This window comes from Alexandromys fortis, unplaced genomic scaffold, assembly GCF_014885135.2.
Source record: "Alexandromys fortis isolate MF-2015 unplaced genomic scaffold, M_Fortis_MF-2015_v1.1 scaffold_41, whole genome shotgun sequence".
Lineage (NCBI taxonomy): Eukaryota > Metazoa > Chordata > Mammalia > Rodentia > Cricetidae > Alexandromys > Alexandromys fortis.
The window spans coordinates 6,572,356-6,592,231 of record NW_026067923.1 but is presented as its reverse complement, the minus strand read 5'-3'; the positions used below and the strand labels follow the sequence as shown (position 1 = coordinate 6,592,231).

The window sequence follows — 19,876 nt, the reverse complement described above, 5'->3', positions numbered from 1 at the left end:
GGTTGCCTTTCTGTCTTAGCAACAGTGTCCTTTGCTTTACAGAAGCTTCTCAGTTTCAGGAGGTCCCATTTATTCAATGAGGCCCTTACTGTCTGTGTTGCTGGGGTTATATGTAGGTAGTGGTCTCCTGTGCCCACGTGTTGTAGAGTACTTCCCACTTTCTCTTCTATCAGGTTTAGTGTGTTCGGACTGATATTGTGGTCTTTAATCCACTTGGACTTGAGTTTTGTGCATGGTGATAGATATGGATCTATTTTCATTCTTCTACAGATTGACATCCAGTTTTGCCAGCACAATTTGTTGAAGATGCTCTCTTTTTTCCATTGTATACTTTCCCCCCCACCTTTTTTAAAAGGTGTTTGAAAGCATTTTAGCAGGGAGTGTATTTTTAAAACTGGTATCATTGTCATCTAACAGTTATTTTGTCTTTTCATCCATATATCAACCTCAGAAAATAGTTGTGACTTTCTGAAACAGAAACAGCTTCTCCAAAAATCTACTTCTTGAAACATACGTGACATTTTAAGAAGCAACCACATAGCTAGATGTGGGCTGTAGAGACTTAGAGGTCTTCAAGCCATTTGCTGGCAAATACCTGGTCAGCATGGACCAGCAGCACAAAACCCAAATGAGACATCACTGAGACCTTCAGAAACATTTGCTTTTTGTGCTCCCAGAATCACACGTGTGTCTTATCCTGCTTGGTTACACTAAGGATGTGTCAAGAGTATGACATAATGCTAGTATTTTTGAGTCTGCAGAAAAGAAAAAAAAAAAGCAAAGCAAAAAAAAAAAAAAAAAGTCTCCTCCTCAAACCTGGAGCCTGAAGCTGTAATTATGATGCCATGATCAGAAAGTTGTGTTTTGTCAGCTTTGGCCCTGCACGGGTGGCAGCCTAATTCCACACTGCTGGGAGAAGCCTGCAGCTGTGTAACCTCCAGTGTCTGCTCTTGTTGACTGTGGGGGGAGCCGCCTTTTTCTCAGACTAATGAGGGGGATGTTGAGTGCGTTTGCACTGGCCGATTGATCAGCTGCAGGCTTCACAGTCAACCCAGCGACGACGAAATGTCACCTGCCAAGAAAGAATATTCACTGTCATTTCATCCATGACATAAGGATATAATCTGTTATGACTGATCATTTACATAGGTACAAATTCTACAGTTACTTAAAACCTATAGTTTAAGTATTGAATCATTACATTTGATATTTTACTTAAATACGAGTTGAATCATGTGATTAATTTTTCTGGAGTAAAATTATTATGATAGACATAATTTCACATCTAAAATTATATGTGAGAGAACACAGTACTGTATCCATTTGCATTACTAAAATTAAAAACATAAATTTTGCCAACACTCTGGAATGGTAAGACACAATACCTAACCTGGAGGAAACTGGCAGATTCATTGTTAGAAGTAAAATTAATATGGAAGAAAAGACCATAGATTAAAAATGAAATGCCACAGAATAGAAAATTAACCAAACACTAAATAAAATGAGTGAAACTTTTATGATATTCAGAATGCAGTCTTGTCTAAGCCGTGATAAAAATGAAAGGGCTCTTAAAGTGAAATATGCAAACCACCTTCTGCTAGGAAGCCAGAAATGGAAAGAAGAGTTTTCATTGATTTGGAGGTAGTCTATGTTTGTTCCTGTTTAAGGTAAACACGGGAACTGGGGGGAAGATGGGAAAGGCCACCAAATGACAGTGACAGGGAAATAGCACCGGCTGTGTCATGAGAAGTCAAAGAATCATAGACTCGTGGACGACAAAACCAAAGCCCACTCAGAAAGGTCAAATGTGAATGCAGTAGTGGAAGCGGCGGGGCTGCTTTTCGCCACCTGGCTAGCTTTACCCGAAATATTACATGGAAACTGTATTCTTTTAAACACTGCTTGGCCCATTAGTTTTAACCTCTTATTGGCTAGCTCTTACATATTGATCCAACCCATTTCTAATAATCTGTGTAGCACCACGAGCCGGTTTACCAGGAAAGATCTTAACCTGCGTTCTGTCTGAAGTGGGAGAATCATGGCGACTGCCTGACTCGGCTTCTTTCTCCCACCATTCTGTTCTGTTTTCTCTGCCTACCTAATTTTCTGTCCTACCAAAGGGCCAAGGCAGTTTCTTTATTTAACCAATGAAATCAACACAAAACAGAAGACTCCCACATCATGTGAAAGGTCAGCCTGAATGGAAAGAGATGCTGTGGCTCTATACACCTTACCTTGGAGAGCACCTTGGGGCAGGCACCGCAGCAGATGCCTGTGGGCCCAGCTGCTTGGGCAGCTGATGGAGGAAGGCTGCTCCACATTAACTTAAGGAATCTGAGCAATGACTGGGAAACATAGTGACATCTCATCAGAGGCAGTGAGAAAGGATATAGAGTACTGCTAGGGCTGTGGTACCTCAACAATAAGGTGTGTACCTTAGTGAGTCCAACTCCCAAACACTGGGTTCTGCTTCCAGCACCTGAAAAATAGCAACAGCTTGGTTTACATAATTTTGTTTTCTTCCAAAATAAGATCTGATAGCTTCATCTCGGGAGGTCTTTATATTAAAAGAGATACAAAAAAAAAAAAAATAGGGGGAAGCAGTGTAAATCTAAAAATAATTTTCTCTGGGATTTTTGTATGTGTTTGTGATTGTTTCCCAATTGAATTGAATGGCATAGTGAACATGCATGTTAGGAAGACAGGGGGTAGAATAGAAGCAAGGCATATAATTTGTAAGGCAGTGGAGACAGGCAAGTAGGGAGAGGCACCAGCTGGTAGACCAAATGGGCTGGTGAATTCTCCAACGTTCTGTTGTCAGGGCTGGTGCGGTGAAGTGTACCTGAATTATTGGCTTATTCTGAAAACTTTTTTGACTCTCTGAACACTATTCTCATTCCCTAGTTACTCAAGAGCTAACGTCTTTAATCAGGAAACACACAGAACATTCTGCCAAGGGTGAATGATGACATTTATCACAGCCACAAGAGCCGCAGTGGACAATGTTAAGTTGGATGGAAGTCGAATCAACAGGGCGTCTTCTGTTCTGGTTGCCCTCTTCTCTTTGAAAAGAGAGGATTGGGTTTCAGCCTGATTTTTATTATGGGATCTGTAATCAACATGGGATTTCTTATAATAGAAAGTTCTTGATCAGTGAAGAAGATATTTTGAAATCTAAGTCTTCTGACCTCTCTCCACTTTTCACTTAGACACCCTTTGAAAGAAAATTCAGTGTAGGTCATGGGCATGCAAAAGCTTCAAGTAAATGGTGTCATGCTGGTGACTTGGACACAGCATTTACTCTTATAAATACCATCACAGGATGGCAGGTCTTTGGACATAGACCTTTGACCATAGATAGGAAATGTTTCTACCAGAGTCATGCTAATGTTTTCTGTCTTTGTCATAAACCTCATATGTGAGGTGATTAATTAAAACACTATTTTAATCAGGAGGCATGGCATTCCAAAAAGAGGAGGTGCATTTTCTGTTCATTTGTCCTTGTGATGGCTGTTCATGGTTGTGAACTTGACATACCCAGGAAGAAAAAGAATCTCAGCTGAACAGTATGTCTCCATCAACTTGGCCTATGGCTATGCCTGCAAGGTTCTCTTTACTGCTGATTGATGGAGAAGGGTCAACCTCACAGTGGGTCATGCCACACTGGGCATGTGGTACTGGGTTGTAGAAGGAAGCTAGCTAAGCAGAAGCAGTCAGTGAGTCAGGAAGCAGAATTCTTCCGTGGTCTTTGCTTCAGCTCCTACCTCCTGCTTTCTGTTCAAGTTCTTCCATGGTTTTCTTCAGTGACACAGTGTGATGTGGAGGTACAAGCCAAGTAAACCCTTCCTTCTCCAGGTTGCTACGGGTGAGTGCGTTATCACAGTGAAGGAAAAGCAAATAGAACAGTCTCCAAGTTCAAAGCAGTCTGGCCTTAGTGCTGATTGTTCACGTGAACTAGTAACAGACTTTGAGTCATTACGGTAGTAGCAGGGTGACGTCATTCAGTGGAAAAGACATCTGTGCTCACCACTGCAACTGCCCTTTTCCTAATATTTTCATTTAATTTTGTCTGACATTGATGCTACTGCTCCTTTAAAAATATTTATAGTTCAATGTCAGTAAGATACAAAATGTGGACGTGAGCATCAATACCAACACAGTGCATATTACAGAGTGTCTCTTATTTGTAGGTCTAATTTTCAACAGAAAGAAAGGATGAGACCCACAAGTCCAGGCCTTAAAAGGTAAAAGCTGGATTAGCATTCATTTAATAAACGTGAATGTGTTTTTTCTTATTCATTTTCTTTCAGCAGTTGAAAAACCAAACCCGAGGAAGATCTGTGAATATCCTTATTTTATTTAGATGTGTTTTCTTAGAGTGAAGCCTTTATACAAACGGTCTCATTTACTCATCATGATACCATGCCTTATGGATGACATATTATTCTTGTCTTCCTAAAGGAAGGATTCAAGCTCAAACAACTTTAGCAATCATTATCGTCCCTTTTTATTTTTGTAAAATGGACATTATTTTTGGCCAGACATGAGGGAAGTGTATGTGTGCGTGTATCTTTAAAATACTCCTGTATGTCTGAAAAAACTCCCAATTTTTTTGTTGCCCACGTCTAAAACCCTTCTCATATGGCCCATCTACTTTTTCTTCAGAAGGCACACATATTCATTTTAGAGGATACTTGGCCTCCAGATGGAGAAATAAACTTAACATGCAGATGGAGAATCCTGGGCCTTGCAGAAACTGCTGTGCATCTTACAATAAAGTCTTAGCCCTAAGAACCTCTCGGATCTCAAAGTTCATCACTTCACTTTAGTCTCAGCCACTGACTTGTGAAAGATGGCGCTTTACCTCAAAGAGGGCTCTGTGGGCCAGTTTCTCAAAGCTCTGCGATTTTCTACCAAATCACTCAGAAGATAATAGCCATGAGGATTCTTCTTGCTTCAGATGATAATACAACAAGACTATCAAGGGGAAAAACTATAGATATCGTGTTCTAAACATTAGTGCCCAGTGGAAAGAGATGAGAAACGAAAGGACACAAATTCGGCATGCAATAACAGATTCTGACCATGCACAGCTTGTACGCATAGGTGCATCTCAGGCACGCAATCCCAATAACTTCATTTACACATTTCCTGACCGTTAGCTGCTTATGGAAAACAAAGAATTGACTCATTATTTTAATAAAGCAAACCGCTCCAATGTTTAAGAACAGTACTCAATGACAAGGGCATAAAAATAAAGAAGGGTGGGCTTGTTCTTTGGAGCTTGCTGTACATTACGGAAAGATACTGTTTCAGTAACATGGTGGAAGACAAGAGACACAGTTTCTTGGTCCCAGAGGAAGTGTGTCATGGAAGATACTCTGGAGGAGGTAACATCTGGCCCAAGTCTTGAAAAGCAAGCAGTTATTGATCAAAAGCAAATACAAAAGTTGGAGATCCCACCAGGATTTGCTATATATGAGCCAAGTCCTAAAATCAGTGCTGTGTGCATGACAGGGTTGGTGCAACACAAAAGAAAAGTTCCCTTTATCCACTCACTTTCTGTGTTTTTAGTTAACCATGGTCAAACAAGGCCCTAAAATATTACATGGAAATTTATAGAAATTAATAACTCCTTAGTTTTAGATAATGTTTAATATACTATATTATTATATTTCTTCTATTTTACTATTAGCTATTATTGTTTCTCTATTAGTGTATTAAAATTAAAACAGAAAATGGTATGCATATATATGTGAAAATTATTTCATGATATAGCTTTCTATATCTAGTTGTCTGTATTATCTATCTAACATCCAGCTATCAACCTATCTACACACATTTCAAGGTTCCTAAAATCCCTAAGTATTTTGTGTTATATTCCCTATAGATAGAAGACGGTTTCCAGACAGTGATTTGGACTAGTGGGGAATGTGGAGAGGATCTTGCATGGCTGACTTGGTTTTACTTCCAATAACAAAGAGCCTTTGAAGGTTTAAGACAGGGTGATAAGGACAAGTCTGTGTCTTAGTAGATGGTGTTTGTTGCTGTGTGGTGAGAGTGGCTCTGATGACCAACACCAGAGGCTGGGCCAGTTTAATGACTCTTGGAGTGCCACATCCAAGGATGGCAAGGAGTTTAGCTCGGGCCCTGGGTGCTGGGGACTGGGTAACAGCAGAGAGTGTAAGCAGTTTCTAGGAGCTATAATGTCCAGAGGTCTGCAGTTGCATGAAGATGAGAGGACCAGGTGCTCGCAGACTTGGTTTCAGTGACTGGAGTAGGTGCGGGCATGAGGAAGGTCATCAACCTGAAACGGATGTTGTGAACAGGACCTGGCAGGGTAGGTTAGCGGCATAGCTGGTGTCACTGTGCCAGGACTTTATCTTTGGGGCCTTCATCAGCACCTACACTGCTCCGCAACACCGGTGATGCATTTGGGTCTTGTCAAGCTACAGATGTGCACAAGTGAGCACACAGCTTCCTCTGGGAACCTCATTATGTGGTTTCCCCTCTTATTTCCTACAACCCAGGTTTATACCTGCAGGAGAAAAACAGTGACCATTAATGGTATCCGTGACTGTAACAGCTGAGTGACCCCAGCAGGACAGGCAGCACTGTGGGGGAACTGTGCATGACTAAATGCTCTTTTTCCCCCCCAGCTGTCATGGACATGCCTGCTCCAGAGGAATCCTGCCTCAGCTGACCTCCTCTCTAAGGACCCTGGATCTGTGGTTCTGTCCAGTTCAAAATGGCAGAAAAGGCTCCACCTGGCTTGAACAGGAAGACATCCAGGTCGACACTTTCTCTTCCTCCAGAACCTGTAGACATTATCCGAAGCAAAACATGCTCTCGGAGAGTGAAGATCAATGTGGGGGGCCTTAACCACGAAGTCCTGTGGAGAACTCTGGATAGGCTCCCCAGGACGCGCTTGGGGAAGCTCCGGGACTGTAACACGCACGAGAGCCTCCTGGAGGTTTGCGATGACTACAATCTGAACGAGAATGAGTATTTCTTCGACCGACATCCGGGAGCTTTCACATCAATTCTAAACTTCTACCGGACAGGGAAGCTCCACATGATGGAAGAAATGTGTGCGCTCTCTTTTGGCCAAGAGCTTGATTACTGGGGCATCGATGAGATTTACCTGGAATCCTGCTGCCAAGCCAGATACCATCAGAAGAAAGAGCAGATGAACGAAGAACTGAGGCGGGAGGCAGAGACCATGCGCGAGCGGGAGGGAGAGGAGTTTGATAACACCTGCTGCCCCGAGAAAAGGAAGAAACTTTGGGACTTGCTGGAGAAACCGAATTCATCGGTGGCTGCAAAGGTATGAAAAACACGGCCTTGGGTCACATTTTTCTTGGATCATGAAAGGTGTAGCTCTCACATTCCACTGAATATCGTTTTCTTCATTGCTTTAGTAAGACAGAACAAACTGGCTACCAGATAAAGGAAAAGTCTTTCCAGCATTATATGTAGGCAGATATAATCATTTCTCCTGTGGGGTGTCAGAAAATGATATTGTTGTCTGTAGGGACAGACCTGGACCAGATGGTAGCGTTCTGAGTTCCCTGTTGTACCACGTGGTGTGGTGGCTTGGAGGTGCAGGAAGAAGTACTGAGAGCCGCAGTCACAGAGTCCTGTAGACCTGGGCATGCGCTTTGTCTTGGGTCAAGAAGGTGCTTTTATTAGAAGTAGCAAAGGTGACTCCTGGCCTGGTTCAGTGGAAGTTCAGGCAAAGAGAAGACAGCATGGCCCAGAGAACTGAGGGGGTCGATACAGGGGAAGGGAACCATTTTGAGAACTGTGTAACGCCCAGCCCAGTGTCCACAACGTGCCCTTTGCCCTGTCCTTTGCGGTCTTCTCTAATGGGCATGATTTTAAGGATTGATACACGCTTCCCGGTTATAAAACTGGGATATTGTCATGTCTCAGAGTTTATAAAGTGTTTGATTACAATGAAGACGGATTCATGTTTTTCATTGTGCCTGCATATATAGCCAAATCTGAATTAGTTTCTGTCACCAGTTTTTGTGTTTGGTTATCATACATGATTCTGTTTGTCTAATTTTATCTAGAGCTTCGAAAGCGAATCAAAGTCAATTTCCATGCCATGTATTCAATTCTATATTGCAGTGTGAATGAGACAGGAAACAAGGAGCTGTCTTTAGCTGCAGGAGCATAAATAACATCCATGGTTCTGTTCTGATAGACCACATGGAGAGGGGTAGAGAGAAAAAAATGCCATCATATGAGTTTATCATGTTACTCTTTTATTTTCAGATTTCTTCTCTATATAAACACAAATGGTTATACAAATAAAATAGACATATGAGCCCTTTGACCAGAAATGCACATTCCACAGCATCATCTGCAGCACAAATGATGAAAGCAGCTGATGCAAATGAGGAGAACATCGTTTCTCACAGTGTTTGGTTTGTCTGGGTTGGTTTCTGATAGACTTTCAAAAGCATTTTTCTTTCTGGGCAGGATGTGCGCTTTAAATTTTTTAAAAAAGTCTTTTCTTTATACACAATGAGGAAATGTATCTTTGTGGCAGATAGATGATCTTACTAGCTTCTTCCTTTTTCTTCAGTGACGAAATCTTGGGCTGCTCTTACTTGTCCTGTATGTAGGAGATCAATGTGTCTGCCATGTGGGGTTTTGTAGGAAGATTCTTGCTTTCTTCCACGCTGAGTGTTCAGTTACTTATTCGAGTTCCCACCGAAAATATGAGACCGACTTTGAAAGTGAATGAAACAGACTCTAGATTTAAGTTAGTATTGTCAAATGTAAAAGTTAACATTTTAAGAAGACTTTCGGCAACAGAGGGACAAATTATGTTTACTAAAAGTTTGAGAAGGAATTTAACCAATTGTGTAAAATTAAGCAGGTAAATCAAGAAGATTTGAAGTTAATATGATAGATTTGATCATAACATTATTTATATGTAGCTAAAATAGAGCGATAGTGATGGAAATATTTCAAATATGTATTCTTGCCTTCTGGAAGAAGGTAATGCTAGAACAAGGTCAGTAACATGTTTTCCATACAAGGGCGGATATTTGACTTCCAATGTTTAGAAGCAGTAGCCATTTGTTGATCTCTAGGAAGATAATGGATTATTGTAAGACACCATTATCACCCTATATGTTAATGATTATTTAAGCTTGCTTTGTATAGGTATATGCTTATAACAAGACATAAAAGCTATGCATGCTGGCCTTCAAATTTTTACGCTGTTATAAACAGTACACTTGTCTCCACATTATTAATAAGAAAGAGCGATTTTGCTACCTTAAGGACAGTCATAAAGTATTTGTGTTTATTTCAATGTCCTCATTTCTCTCTGTTTCAGTGGTGAAATATTATGGAAATATTCATATCTGATTCTATGGTAGTTTAATGAAACTGATCCTCTGTTGTCTGAGCTTTGAAGCTTTTAAAACAAGCTCCACCTGATGCTCAGTGCAAACTTATGTCTTCTTCCACATGCTTGAAAAGCAATAATGCTTGTTCTTTTTCTAGAGCGGGTTGGGGGATGAGAGGGCATTTGTGTGGGATGGCGTTTTCGTAACTTAGGAATAGGTAGTTGCATTACATCTGCAGTGGGATGGCCCTCCAGTCCCCATGTATTTAGGTATGGGTACATCCGGCTTCTTCATGTGCGTGAAACTCATATGGGAAGTGGCTAGGTTTGCTCTGTGTCCTTAGGAGGCATAGGAGGCAGAGATCTGTGGGTGCATGTCTGTTGACCTCCTTGTCCAATCATTGCTGCTTTCATCAGCTGAGCTCAGGCTCCACGTGCACTAACTTCTAAAGCAGTAACTTGTGAAAATGCTTCCTTCTCCCCAGAATTAAATCCTTTTAACTCAGGAATTTCATACCGCTGGAAATACTGGGGTTTTCCTCTTTTAATTTTTCTTTATTTTCTGATTTATTTGTAATGTTTCTGAAGTAAAGTACCATCGGTCACAGCGTTGCATGGCTTTAATCTTTGCACTTAGTCTGGAAAGGCAGGAAGAGTGCTGGCCGTTAAAATCATCCTAGGCCATATGTCTAGTTCTAGGTCATCCCATGCTATGTACTGAGACCTTGTCTCAGAAAATAAAAACAAACAAACCCAAAAAAGAATGCTTTAAGGTTATTTGCCATCCCATTCACCCTCCTGGTATTACAGCATGCGTTTATGTTTGCAAGATGGGTTTTGTCTTCTTTAAATCCTGCCAGTGTATCTTGGTACCTGTATTCACCTTTATGTAGAATACTGCCCTGAGTTAAAATTACAGGCTGTTTGTGAATGTTGGGTTCAGACACATGGGCCTGGAAAACAGCTAGGACACCTCTCTGAACACATGTGACAGGGGATTACTGGCTCTGCTCTGCTTTCATAGGACTGTCGAAGGCCAAGGGCCAGGACTAACTCAATGTCAGTTTCCTGGCCAGTAGATTGGAATTAGATTTGAGCTTATACTTCTTCCAGACTGGAACAAGTTAGTCTGTTTCCAGATTCAAACCATTTTTCTCTCTTTATTTGGCCTTTTCCAAGTGAACTGCAATGGTCATTTCCTATAAATATCACTGACAGGGACTTCAATATAAGGGATGCTTAGGAGATATGAGGAAAATATGTCCTATCCCCTGTAGTACCCTCGGGCTTTAGGTAGAGAACAGAGGTCCACAGCCGCTTGCATTCTGAAGGAGACTAACTCACTGAGTACCACCCTAGGCCGCAGTCTGGATCTCTAAAGATAGCTGCGGACTAAGGCTATCAGTCCAGTGTCTAGCATATCTAGAGACCACAGCATAGGCTCAGCCTGAGCATAGGAGGAAATAATGCCTGACAGCAGACTGATCCCAGGCTGAGGAGATGTAGGGAACCAGGGTGCCAAGCAGCCCTGACCTGATTAGAGCAGAACACAGAAATACATTTCTGTTCAGTGGAACCAGGCAGTGGGAGCCACATAATAACTTTGTCAGACACGGCTTGGAGTCAGGAGTGGGCAACAGATCTTGTCCGCTTCTGCTTCAGTTCCCTCGCTTGCCATGGCTGTCCTCCCTCTTACACTTTCCCCACTCTTCTTGAGTTTCTCTTCCTTCCCCCTTCACCTCTCCTTTCTCTTCCAGTACTGGACCCTTCTTCTCCTCTTGGCCCTCCTCCTTCTCCTCTTATTCTTTCTTTCTTCATCTTCTTCTTCCTCTGCCTCTGTCCCTTGAAAGCAGCCTCATTTTCCCGAGTGGCTCTTTATCCTCATTCTCCTCCCTCGTCTATCTCCTCTGCTTTCCTTGTTCTTCCTCCTGCCCCCCCCCCATCCACTCATTTCTCCCATATTTCATTCTAGGAAACAGCTTAAGGGAAGTGGGAGCAATGAACTGGAAAAGGTATTTTTTTTTCCACAAGTTTTGTTAACAGCCACCTGAAGAGAAAAGTTAAATTTTCCCTAAGGAAAAGGAAGAACCCAAATAACAAGGAATAATTTGGAATGACATTTTTTTTTTTTTTCAGATAGAGGGAAGCTGTAAATGATCAGCCTGTCTAAGTCTCTTCAGCCTTCCTCGTTAGGACTGCTTTCTCTCCCCTTGCTGGTGTCATTGTTTCCACTGAAGTTGCAGGGAGCTGGGAAAAGGAGGTCACCCTGCGCCCCTGTATTTGACTCCTTCTCCCTATAGTTTGCATGGTCATCATGGGCAGCATGACTCAACACAGCACCTAAAGCCAGGCTGGACCTCCTCCCACTGGAGACCCAGGGTCAATGTCAGGATCTCTTCTCTGTGGTCAGTAACTCCTTTAGAGCCATACCCTTCCTTATCCCACTGTATTACTGTCTAGGTCTTTAAAGTCACAAAAATAGTAAAGAGAAAATACATCAAAAGAAACGAAAAACCTTTGGGCTCATCAAGGAGAAAGGATCCATAACATTCTCATTCTTATTATAGCACCGGGATCAATTATTCTTATGTTTTGAATGAAAAAAAAAATAAAGGCACTAGAATAGAACCACAGGTGATGTCTGTTCAGTTCAAGATCAGAACTGTCTTATGTTGACCTGTGGGTCCATACAGGGCCAAGGTCTGCCGTCTAATACTCTTCATGTAACTCTGCGATGCCTCCCTTTGTGATCAAAACCAAGTGACAATAAACTTTTACATAATGACGGGCTCAAAAGATGGCGGATGCCATGTAATCACACACATAGACATCCGCCTGCATCCATGCATTTTGTGAGGTATACAGGAGGTCTGTAATTCTTACCCAGGATAGACAGTGGGCTAATTACCAAGCTAGTGGCTGCTTTGGTGTTCCTTGGTCTTCTTTTTCTTTTTCTTTTGGCATCTTCCTCTCTTCTTTCTTCATTCACCCTGTTCAAATTAAACCAGTATGTGTTCTCTGGTACTATAGCTTAAGAGCTCAGAGTCGCCAGTAGGAGCTGGGAGATTGAACACAATGTGGCCAGGCTGTGGAGGGTGAATTTGGAGGTTCATGTTTTGATTTTTTTTTAAATAAAAGCATCACCCATGCAAACAGAGTAGTCAAATCCCAGTTAAAAATATTCATAAAAAAGAAAGCAGATTAGATGGAAAATAGTAGGATTTTTGTCCAAATGTCCCAAATATCTCATTCCTTGGTTCTTATGATCTGTTTCTAAATTCCCGTTCTCTGTTTTTCCACAAAGGCTGCCTGCAAAAGGCCTGTCTCCTCACTTGGCCACATTTGATCAGGATGAGAAAGGCAGGGGAATAGGAAGAACCTACACGCTGAGTATGATCCTACCTTGATGGAGGTGTGAGAGCAAAGCCTGCTTGTGCAACTGTTTTGGTGGTTGTTCTAATCTAATTATTAGTAACTTCTTTTTGCATGGAAAGGCATCTCTGTTGACTCTATAGCTTGTGTGATCACCCTCCCCCACTCCCCCACTCCCCCCTCCCCCCCTCCCCCACTCCCCCACTCCCCCACTCCCCCACTCCCCCACTCCTCCACTCCCCCACTTTGTGCCACAAAGTTGGGAATTTGACTCAGGTTTTCATGTTTACTAAGAAGCTGCCCTGCACCCAAGAATGTTCTTGAAAAAAAAAGAAAAAATCTAAGAATTACTCATTTTTCATTTGTTTCTTTGACTGGTTAGATGTCACTGGTTGTTCTGAAGAGAGCCAATCCTAACTGGCAAGCAGCTTCTCATCTCTTAAAAGACAAAATGAAGCCATTCGTGCTTCCTTCAAACTTGATTTTTAAACCTCAATAAGTATTATAATTCTCAACGTTAATCTAAAATCCCAAGAAGCTCTTTCTACACTGATTAATATTATCAAAAGCCAGAATGCATTTGCAATATTTAAATGCTATGGCTTTGAAGTCCCAAGTAATAGCAGATCGGTTTTATTTCAAGCAAGAGCCTTTATGAATGAATGAGCTGCTATTTTAAATCAGCCTAAGTATTATGAAGAACGGTCACAATATTTAACACTCTCCACTTTGGAAGATTCTAGACGGGTTTGAACAATATGTTTTGATTAACTGCTCACACTGGAGACTGATCCCCCATTAAAACGGGAAGAAGAAACCAATCCCTTCAAATGCTAAGAGCTTAGAGGAAATTCCAGTCGCATGCACAGAGAGCTCACTCATCTTGACGGTGCTGAAGAATTTGGTTTCTAGTGGAATAATGCCTTGAGACCCTGTCCGACAGTTGAATGAACCACTTTGATTCATTGAGAAGATCTCTAGAAACTGCCCTTTCCATTGTGTTCATATTTTCATAGTTTAGCTTTGTCTACAGCATGTTACAGAGTGCACAGATCATTTTCCCCCTCAAAACCGATAGACTAGAATGCATGGCGTGGCTTAGAACAGTGCCAGTCACTCTGACATATAATATGGTATAGATATAGCAGTTAGTTGACCCAGAACTGAACATGGGAAAGGCTATTCTGAATATCATTAGTTTGTTCCTTTTAATGATCCACTTTTAAGTTTGGCAGAAAGGTCAAGCATATGACATAAAATCTATCTCTTCTCAGATGCTTCATTAATATGACTACTATGGAATTTCAAGAGTTATATATAAAGTATTGAATGTCTTATTGAATATTGCAATAAGTAGTACAGATTTAATCACCAAAAAGAAAAGGCTTTAGATGTCTTATTCATGTTTTATTCAACTGTACTTCCAAATTGTTCCACAAAAAGACAGCATAGTAGAAATACATGCACTAATGACTCAAATAAAGTAGTAATAAGAAATCTAAAGCAAAAATAAACAGAATTAGAAAAATATTTTTTAAATTACTCTAGTAACGCTAGAGAATATTTTCTATAAAATGCTGTACCTGATTTTAGTGAAATATTACAATCCTATAATTTTAAGTTACCATTAATATTTATAAACAAATTTTGTACTTAGGTTTGGAAGAACTTACCTCTCTGACCTTAGTGAAGATTACTAAATAACTCAAAAGAAGAGCCATCCTTAATGGAGCCACCATCTGTATACCAATTTGAACTGATTTTTTCTAATAAAACATGCTTTCAAAATAATTAGCACTCAATTCTAGAATTATTGCTTGAGTTAAAAGTCTATTCTACTGAAATCATAGCAGCAAAATAGCTGACGAAGTATAACTCACGAGGAAGAGGTTTGTTTCAGGCAATGCCTTAGCATTGCTGATTTTATTTTATTTGACTGGGGTTCCTTGACAATCAACAGTTTTAGTGTGCTGAGCCAGTAATGTGAACTATATGTAGTGTAAACTAAGATTAAGCTTGCCAGTGGCTGAAAGAATTTAGCTGGCCACACAGCCTCACCTGTTTGGGGTTTCCTCCTCCTTGCTATATAAGTTAATAAAATAATGTTTAATGTTATATATGAAAGGGACAATTATATGCAGTAGAGATTTATAAACATCTCACGACATTAGGAATAACCTAGACAGGCGTGGTAACATCCTTGTAATCCCAGAAAGTGAGAGGTTGAGGCAGGAAGATTACATGTTCAAAGGTTACCTGGTCTCCATAAAAAGATCCTGCTTCAAGATAAATAAATCAGTGAATGCTATGTCTGCCTGACTTCAGACTTCTAGAGTAAAGAAAGCAGCAGGACGTGGCCAACAGAGAACTCTAGTAACTGATACAGAGGTGGACTGTGGAAAAGAGGAAGAAGTTTGCTTTCATCTTGATGAAGATGTTCTCACTAACATCACTATCATTCTATACTGGGCACTTGTGTACTGTTTATATTTGACTGTGTATATTTCTATCCTTAAATTGACTTCTTATAAAATGCATAAATGAAGTGGGAGTTACTTATCACATCTCTCCCTAAGTCATTGTTTACTGTTTTTCATTAACCCTAACGTAAAGGAGGTCCTCTGGGTATCCCCAGGGACAAGTCACTGAAGTACACACATCTGTCCAGATGCATACACTGCCACCTCTCCATCTAAGCACATTATAATATAAAGACTTCCCCTGCAGGAAAATACAGTGAACTGGGACACATATTTGCTAATTTAGTGTGGATTTGACTTTGTCACCCAAGTCAGGCGTTCAGTCCATTCAGAACATAACCTCCTGCAATAACCCGATCGAGCATGGAAATCCATGAGAAGTGCTCCATTACCCAAGAATAGAAAGATGAAATGTTTTTATTAGTCTCCCAGGATTGTGTTTCAGGATGCTGGAGGTCATTGCTACCCTGAGTGTCATGATTTAACTTGAGTCTCATTGAGTCACTCCTGATGCGACCACAAGTGTCAGATATCACTCTAAATAGATGACACTCAAGCCTATGGCGCAGCAGCACCAAGGGCAGCCCAGTGATCTCGGCACAGCATCCTTCCCTGCGACCTACCTCAGGGTATTTGCATAGGAGAGGAAGGACTTCTGACCACTGCTGTAACTGAATCGATATAAAACCTCGAGTACAGCTTTGGTTCTTGAACTGCAGTTGTCCTAGTTGGTGACATCCGGCAAATGTCCTCAACCAAAAGTTCAGCGGGGAACTTATTTCTAACGTTGAAACTTTAGTTTACACTTCCAAGTGATGGTCCTCTCTCACAGTGATTTGTGTGGGATGATCTGACTTGTACTTTGGTGTCAGAGTGAGGAGCTTCAACCAGAACTTGGTTGGATTAAGAAATCCATCAGGGCCACGTTCTATGACGCATTTCTATGCCCAGGTTTGTGCTGGGACTGACTTGCTTCATTCGACAGTGAGAAATTTTGTTCTGAGGAGCTAGCAGAGGCCCTGCATGGTTCCCTCAGAGTGAGGAATCTGGCATGTTTCAGTGCACGCTTCCTTTGGTTCACAAGCAGACAAACACCGGTAAGCAGTGTTGCTTTCCAATGGCCGATAATCTCCTGTGCCGCAGAAGGAACGAACTGCGTACACAACGGAGAAAGATAAGAATGAGCAGGTTAGGAGACAGGAAACTGTGCATTTGCCATTTCCCATTGACTCTGTAAAAGCCTAGCACGTTTTATTGAATTTATCAAATGAATTCTGCAGGTGTGAAAAATTATTGTATTATGTAAGTCAAGTAACTGCAGTATGGGTAATAATACAATTGAGGGGGAAAATCTGTTTTTTAGCACTGGTTTTTATTTTTCAATCTCTACACAGGAACCATTATAAATGTTTTAATCTCCACAGAATATAATATAATAATCACACATGCCCTCCCTCTCCCTAAATTTTTACAGGTTAGCACAAGGTAACTTAATAATCAGCAAACTCTTTTGATTAGCAGTATAACATGTACACTTTGTTCCCAAAGGAAGAATGATGGATTTTTCTTTTGTACTTTGAAATGAATCAGCTTGAAGATGGGATAACAGGTCTGGACTGTTTATGGGCTGTCCCAGCCTGCCTGTCAGAGGGGCTTCATGCAGTGCTTCCAGTATAGAAGAGATTGGTCAGGGCACCATATTGCTGCTGAGGAAGATTTGGAAGATATAGTGTTGTCTTTCTCATTGCAGTTGAACATAAATAAGAACATGCTTTGATTTCTTCCTTATCTTTTTATTTTCCCTCTGTCTGAGTAGGCTCACCTCATCCTATATTATTATTTAACAACCCACTTCTCTATTTCTTCACCTGCAGCAGATCTTCCAAATAAATTAAGGAGAAACCTATCCTTCCCCAGGCTAGTGTACCGTCCTTTACCTTTGAAATTCTCAAGAGTCTTCCTCAGAAGAGACTATATCAGTTAATATGTGCATTATTAAACAAATCACTGCTTCTCCATTTGATTTCTTTGGCTCTTTTTAAATTTTGCATTTATGCTAGCTTTTCCTTGTATCATTTCTTTGTGCTGATATTTTGTTAAACTTCATGACATGAAACATCGTATAGATTGTAAATTAAAGGAACATTGATGACCTCCCAAGTCCAGCCTCCTTTTGTTTTGAACTTGGGAAGGCCAACCGAGTCCAAGAGGAGATAGGCTTATTTTTTTTTTTTTCATGGTTTCTTTGAAACCAGAATCTAGACGGGTCTTTCCTGTTTCTTTGAGAGGAGCGGGTTCATCGCAAACTCAGCTTATGCAAGGGTAGGAGGGTTTGTCTTCCCATCTCTGTGACTTCACTCTCTCCACAGAGCATTCTGTGTGAGCAGAAATACAACTTGGGGGAGGTCACAGTTGGTTTACACCTGATACAGAACCCAAAGCTGTATTCACTTCTGGTTGAAACGCCCTCTGTCAGGGATACAGTTTCCTCACTCCCATCAGCATAGTGGTCTAGCTGAGCCCTGTTTCTTTCTCACAATCCCATTTCCCTCCCAAGTGGGGGAAAATGAACCGAAGTCACCACAGTCCAAGACCATACACAAAGCCTGGACACGGTTCACCTCCACTCTCCACATCAGCAGTGGGAAGCCGTCTTCTGAGAGGGGTCAGAGAGTCAGTGTTTTCAGTTCTGTGGGGCTTGAAGTCTCCCCTCTACAAGTGTGGCGAGAAAACACCTAGAAGGAATTGGAAACAACCAAGCTTCGTGGCTTCTAGTAAAACTTGCCTCTCCAGCCGGGGCCTATTTGGCCACTGTTACTTTGTGCTAATACTATGAGAAAACATCATTAATCCTCTCTTGCAGATTAGAGAGCTGATCTGTTTCTGCTCAGGTATGACTGCCCTGTTTTCTCACTATTGTCCAGCGTCCCTGTCAGTCCTTCAGAGTCCCAGAAGACACTGCTTCATGACGACTTAACAGCATCTTGCTAGCCATCCTTTAGGAAACCAACCAAACTTGAAATCCATTAGCATGGGGATGGAACTTGCTTCCAGCGTCTTGAACTCTGGTTACAATCTCTGAGCCTGCTTCCTGGGCCCCCACTGAACACACACTTTGTTCCTATGCACAGTCCTGATGATTGCATGTCTAAATCATTTTCCACATCACTGGGGCCACTAGATACACTTCTGCAGTCCAGGTTCTGTTCATCTCGGACTGCTGTTAGAGGGGCCACTAACTGGACTTCCTCGTGTTGCCTCCCCCAATTCCAGCCTACTTTCCATTTGGCCAAAAGAATTACCTTTTAAGCCACACCTGGAATGGGTTGTTCCTGACCCACATGCTCCCTGACTTCTCATGGTCCAAAGTCTAGTTCAGACTCCTTGGCATTTCACTGAGGAGCTCTGGCCCTTCTGTCTGACTTCACGCCTTACTGCTCCTGAGATGCAGGGCTCTAAAGTGCTGGTGTCTAATTGAGGTGGAGCCGTTGGCTAGACCGTGTTCTCTGCCCTCTGCAGACAGTAATGCCCTAGGCCGCATCTATGCATGCAGACGGAGCAGGAGCAACACTTCTCTAACTTGTTCAGGGATGCCTGTAGCTTAACTGCAGCCACACCTGCACACACATGGCACATTGATACCCCTATGACCACCGTTGCTCCCTTGGCCTAGGACACTATCTACGCCCTATGCTTTTTTTTAAAAAAAAAAATCTCAGTTCTTGTGCCATACTTCTGTGATTTCTATCAGACTCTCCTGTTTTTCCCTGGTCTTGTAGCCAGGAGATTTTGTCTGTGCCGTGTTCTGCTCCTTGGATCATGACCTCCAAGGGATGAGACTACCTCTTACCTTTTGTTCCTGACAACGTGCAGAGTTCTGACTCAGAGTAACAAAGTCTCATTTCCTGCCCCCAAATGGCACTGAAGGGTAATGGTGGTAATAAAACCACGCATAGAAACAGTTTGATGTCTCTGTGATGATTAAACAACACGGTCAGGAGTTGAACGGCTCATTCTAAGTAATCAGACCTGAGTACGCTGGGTTTGGGTTTGGCAGTTGAAGAAAGTTGCAGATTTTGTAAGTTTTAAATAGGTTTATGTTTTTAGAAGTAAGCCAAGAGTTACAGATGTGAGCTTCATGATTTTGTAATACACGAATTCTCCCTTCAGACAGCAGTGGCAGCTTCTCTGTGTGCTGCAGGGTTTCTGTGAAGGAAGGAATCGGGGCTGCTGAGAGACAGACTTTCGGATAGTTTGCCTTACCAGGTCTGCTCATATTGTTATCCGCAGCACAGATTCCTGTCATAGGCGAAAGGTGGACTCCAGTCTCTGTGTGTGTGTCAGGACAGCTTGCTCTGACTCCAGGCATGGCTTCTTCCACACCCTCCGAGGATGAATGTATCATTTGGTTACATCCAGCCTAGCTTTAGAGGACTCTGGGCCCAAGGGATGTTTGTCAAGTAGACTCGTCATGTACTACTTACTCTGAGTGCAGGGATGCAGACACTCGTGTACGCCATGCATGGGGTGCGGTGTTATCTGCGCACAGCAAGGGACAGTGGAAGCCAAGGCAGCTGGTCCCCTCGATGCCCAGAAAAGCTTCTCAGGGTACAGGGATTCTGGAAAGCAGCCTGCTTTGAAGGATTTCCTGTTT

At 41.8% G+C, this 19,876-nt stretch overlaps 1 protein-coding gene across 1 annotated transcript in view; it reads left to right on the top strand.

Moving 5' to 3' along the window:
• The window catches only part of Kcnb2 (potassium voltage-gated channel subfamily B member 2), a 404,459-nt gene that overhangs the window by 22,415 nt on the left and 362,168 nt on the right, over positions 1–19,876 (top strand). Inside the window, exon 2 of the mRNA XM_050142148.1 lies at positions 6,660–7,327. Coding sequence (XP_049998105.1) covers positions 6,749–7,327 — 579 coding nt within the window. The 5' untranslated portion in view covers positions 6,660–6,748. The remainder of the gene's footprint in view (positions 1–6,659; positions 7,328–19,876) is intronic.